Source organism: Dryas octopetala, chromosome 1 (genome assembly GCF_963921425.1).
Source record: "Dryas octopetala chromosome 1, drDryOcto1.1, whole genome shotgun sequence".
NCBI lineage: Eukaryota > Viridiplantae > Streptophyta > Magnoliopsida > Rosales > Rosaceae > Dryas > Dryas octopetala.
The window spans coordinates 13,787,167-13,791,903 of NC_141366.1; the positions used below are offsets into that span (position 1 = coordinate 13,787,167).

General features: G+C 36.0%; 1 protein-coding gene across 3 annotated transcripts; it reads right to left on the bottom strand.

Annotated features, from left to right (window-relative positions):
* Nucleotides 1-983: 983 nt before the first annotated feature.
* Nucleotides 984-4,326, bottom strand: LOC147298171 ((-)-germacrene D synthase-like). 3 transcript variants are annotated; one of them, XM_086239002.1, is made up of 7 exons: nt 4,151-4,326; nt 3,681-3,942; nt 2,631-3,003; nt 2,281-2,502; nt 1,979-2,117; nt 1,606-1,854; nt 984-1,495 (listed from the first exon to the last, which is right to left on the bottom strand). In XM_086239002.1, exons 1-7 carry the CDS (start codon nt 4,271-4,273, stop codon nt 1,205-1,207), a joined length of 1,659 nt encoding a protein of 552 aa, XP_086095128.1. In that variant the 5' UTR covers nt 4,274-4,326; the 3' UTR covers nt 984-1,204. The 3 variants fall into 3 exon arrangements, with proteins under 3 accessions (XP_086095128.1, XP_086095121.1, XP_086095135.1); XM_086238995.1 differs by having other exon boundaries at nt 3,663-3,942; XM_086239009.1 differs by lacking the exon at nt 2,281-2,502 and having other exon boundaries at nt 3,663-3,942.
* Between the last annotated feature and the right edge of the window lie 411 nt (nt 4,327-4,737).

The window sequence follows — 4,737 nt, forward strand, 5'->3', positions numbered from 1 at the left end:
CAGCCACCAACCTCTCTTTCGTTTGTTCTCTCCAGGGATGGCCTCCCTTGGCCCCCCAGCTAGTTGTGTTAGTTTTGTTAGTTGGTTTTTTTGCTGCAGCTCCCTTTGCTAGTGTCACTTCTGGATACTAGACCGGTGCTGCCTTTCCTTTGTTTCCTTTTGTTTTATCTTGTCTACTTTTCCCATGGGATGGGTTGGGTGCTGTCCCCCATCCTGTTTTGTTGTTCTGCCCCTTTGTTTCGTTTTTATGAAGTATGTTTCAGACCCAAAAAAAAAAAAAAAAAAACTCTGTTGACAAAATAAATTGAGATGGCAACGGTACATCAGAAAAAGCATTAACTCTGTTTAAAAACAGGAACCAACCAACCATCAACTTTAGAAGCAACACCAGCAATCTGATCATGAGCTGCTTATTACACTCGACAAGGAACAAGAGATCAAACAAACTGAAGCCTCCAGCAAGCAGGGCAGGGTAGAATTGCTTTACTAATTCACAAAGTACCAGTTGCCACTTATAATGTGGCTTAAATTTTGAATCTCCTCAGAAGAATTCTAATTCTTATGAAGAGACTGATTTATTCTCATCATATCATTCTAAGAAAAGGAACAAGGGACCAAATTTTAGGCTTATACAGGCATGGGTTCAATAAGCAGAGAAGCAACAAAATCCTTGAGCACAATTTCAGGATATGTGTAGCAATCTTCATGCTTGTAAATAACATCCATCACACGCATGAAATTCAGAACTCGCAAAAGTGCTACTAAGCATAAGCACTTTCTAAGAAATGGTGTCAAACGGACCTTAATAATTGGTTGTGAATCAAAGGGATTTGATGCTTTGCAATTTATATGCAGTACTAAAATAGCTAATATATAGTGATTGTTACTAGAAAATATATTGATATACATGGAGTATTCTGTCAAACCGTGAGGCTTTAGTAGCTCTGACTTTCATATATAGAAGAAGAGTGCAGGAGAGGAAATGGACGAAAGAAATGCTTCTCATTAACTCAACTCATTGAATTAATCTTTATTCCAATTCTATAATATTATAAATATGACTTAAGTCAGACATGGTTTCAACTGCAAGGACTCACTGTCCTTGAAACAGTTTTAAAGGACGTACTGGCTCCTTAATATTCTACCACAGGACTTATTTTCGACATTATTTTTATAAGAAAAAGAAGAAATAGAAAATCTAAGGTTATATAGGCACGGGTTCGACAAGTACAGAAGTTATAAAATCCTTGAGCACAGTTGCATCATTAGTAGTGTAGCCATCATCATTCTTGAATACAACATCCATGGCACGCGCAAGATTAAGAATTGGAGTTAGGAGGGGCATGGGGACATCTGTAGGGCGGAGGCACGCTTCGTTTAGGTCCTTCCATCCGTCATTCACTTGTCTACGAAGTTCGATTATTGCTTCTTCTTCTGTGACACCATATTGTTTCATGTAGCAGTCCATAACTGAGAAGTCCTGTCCTGCTTCTTCCTTGAACATGAAGAAGAAACATCGATCATATATATATATATATAAATTAATGTCATGAAAAATTTAATTAATTACAGTGCATGTACTATATATCAATTATAAGTAAGTACCTTGCGGGACACTATGTCATCCATGAGTCTACAAATTATTGATGCGGCCTTAACTGCTTGGGGGTCACTCAACGACCAATCAAAGGAGTCTTTTGTAACAACATCCCCCATTCCGACAAAGGATGTGGTTGTTATCAATGGGTAGCCACATGTCAAAAGTGATAGGGGCATGTATTCATCCAGTGTTGGTATGTGTTTCTGGTGGATCCATTTGGCTTCTTCCAAGTAACCTCTAACGTGTTTTTTCATCTAAACAAATATCAATTGAGGATAGCTAGAGATCAATAATTAATTTCATTACCATATATATGACGCTGAGCTTGTAAAACGTACTTATATATAGACTCAAAAGTAGTAGTGGGAATTGAAATACCGCTTCTCTCGCATAGTGGATGCGATATAGTTTTCCCTCATTTGCAAGCTTTTTTTCGACTTCACAATAGGTTTCCAATAATGCTTGATAACAGCCTTTCATATACTCTGGCAGTTGATCCATCATAGAGATGTCCCACCTGACCAACAAAATAATAATAAGCTAGAATACATGTCAAGTGATGACTTAATCAGTTAACCAAAGCTACTGTCTGTTGCAATTAATAAGCTTCCTGGCTTGAATTAAAAAGGATTAATTATTGATGATCAATATATAAGAGGCCAGGTGGTGCTAATTCAAACCTGTCAACAGCTTCAGTAAAGAGCTCTAGTTCCTCAGGTGTGCCATGAATATCATAAATGTCATCAATAATAGATACCAGGGCAATAATTTTGCATAATGTAATCCTGGCAGAGGAGTATTCGGGCTCAAAGTACAAAGGTAAAACCCAAATGAAGTAGCACTCAACCACTTTGTCTCTTGTAAAAGGTAGCTTGTTCCTAACGTCCAACTCCTTCCACCACCTGATCAATATATTGCATTATTAATTAGTACAACAGAACTATATATAGCATTTTCTTTAATTGTCACTAGTACGTGTAAGAGAGCCCACAGCTTTAACAAGTCTAAGTGATATGGTTTAAGTAGTAACCTTGTAATATCACTTAGTTCCTTTTGATGGAATTTCTGGAGTAGGTTGAAATCCAACTTTGCAAAATTTAGGAGAGTTTCGTTATGGGAATCGCGTTCCTCGTAGATAGACAAGTAATGTCTAGCTTCCACTCTTGGTAAACCTTTTCGAAGTGGCTGATTCAAGGCATGAGTAACTTGTTTCGAAAGTGGGTGGCTCAAACGGTATGCTACCGACTCAAGATGAGTGGTGGCAAATGTTAGTGCCTCATCTAGTAAATCCTCTTCACGTATCATAAGATGTGCTGCTTCGTACAAGCTTAAAAGTCCTATTACATCATTCATAAGTGATTCTTTAAATTTTCCATCATTGTTCTTGAACTTGTTGAACATATCTGCATGACCAGCCAATGCATTACATGACCATTGATGAGATTCTTTTTAGTTAACACTCAAAATCACACGGGTGTTATAGAATTCGATACCATATGATTAGGTTGTTGGCAGTAGCTTACATAATCAATCGAATACATGATAATGAAATAATGAATCACTTCAAATTAAATAACCAATCAATTAAAACAATAGTAATAGATCGACAGTAATAAATAATACTTACTAAAGACATTTCCACAAAAGCTATTACAAAAATGAATCTTAAATCTTCTACACTTTTAGTACTATACTGAGAGCTTAACTTTGTCAATAGGTAACAAGAACTGAATGTTAAGCGTATCTCTACTCAAGCACAGAGACCCAAATTTATATGTACTTAGCTAACTAGATCCCACCTATTAAGGGATACTAACTGCTTACTTTGATGCTTTGTCAAACTTATCCACACTACAACAGTAAAGTCCATTTTAATTGGGTATTAATTAACTTTATCTAACTAACTCTAGCTCAATTAAACTGACAACTAAATAGATATATGCCACACATCACTAGCTATATATAATAGCCCAATTTCGTCTAGCATAGGTACCAAACAAAAAAGTTACAGTACCGAAAGCATTAAAAAAACAGGGTTGTTACCACTGAGGAGAGAATTTACCGCATGGAACGTTAAAACCTTGTTGTCTGAGCAATCGAAAACGAAGAGCAGCAGTGTAAAGGTCATCATCATTTTGTAAGTCATTATAGTCAGATGAATTCATGTGAATTTGCTGCAAAATTTCGTCAATCTCATTTTCAAAATGGTAGGACACACCTAAGCGTTGAATGACATCAATCAAGTCCAACTTTTGTGAGGGATTTTTAACCGGAGCCAATAGCATCCTCTTCACTGCTTTCTTTAGTTTTTGGGCACGTTGCTCAATTTTAGTCTCCGTTTCCTAGTCAGACAAATTGAAAAAAATAAAAAATAAAAAATTAAGGTCTGTAGATCGAGCAGAGAGAAATTATCACTTGGCACCACTTGGTGATATATATAAGAGAATGAAATAAAATTCCAAATTAATCTCTATTAATTCTGAAATATATAAAACTAATTAAATGGCGCAACTCATTAATTTGTAACTATAAGAAATTCATATATCTTACCATGGAAGCATATGATAGAAAATGATCACTCCAAATGCTTGGAGAATAGTTAGCTGAAGGTCGATTAACATTCGAACTGGCATTTGGGGTTTGAGCTTGATATGCTGAAAGTTGAGCAGACATATTTTTTCAAACTTGGCAGTACTTAGAATGTTTAAACTCTTAAGTTGTATCAAAGCTAGCTAGGCAGGAGTGAGTGAGTTCAATAGCTATGGTTTGCTATTTATAGTGAAAGATGTGGATTCTCTACTTTAGAATACGGTCAATGCACTTCATGCATGTGTGTGCATGTTTATTGTGAAAGATGTGGATATTCTCTACTTTAGAATATGCATGGTAAATGCAATTTTCATGTGTGTGCATGTTTATTGTGAAAGATGTGGATTCTCTACTTGTAGCTACTTCTTTTCGTAATTCCAAACCTGGGGAAGTACTTGAATGTCTAAATGCTTAATTTGTATCAAAGGCTGGAGTGAGTCCAATAGCGATGGCTGTTAGCTAGTTTAAAGTGAAATAGCTACCAGCAACACCCCTAAAAAACTGTTATTTTTTTTAGTAAATAATTTTAAAGTTCATTCTAAGTCCTT

Coding starts and splice junctions, on each gene's coding strand:
- LOC147298171 (XM_086238995.1), bottom strand. CDS start 4,273: ATGTCTGCTCAACTTTCAGCATATCAAGCTCAAACCCCAAATGCCAGT. Junction 2,503..2,630: donor GAACTAAGTGATATTACAAG/GTTACTACTTAA, acceptor TATATTGATCAG/GTGGTGGAAGGAGTTGGACG. Junction 2,118..2,280: donor TTTACTGAAGCTGTTGACAG/GTTTGAATTAGC, acceptor TTTGTTGGTCAG/GTGGGACATCTCTATGATGG.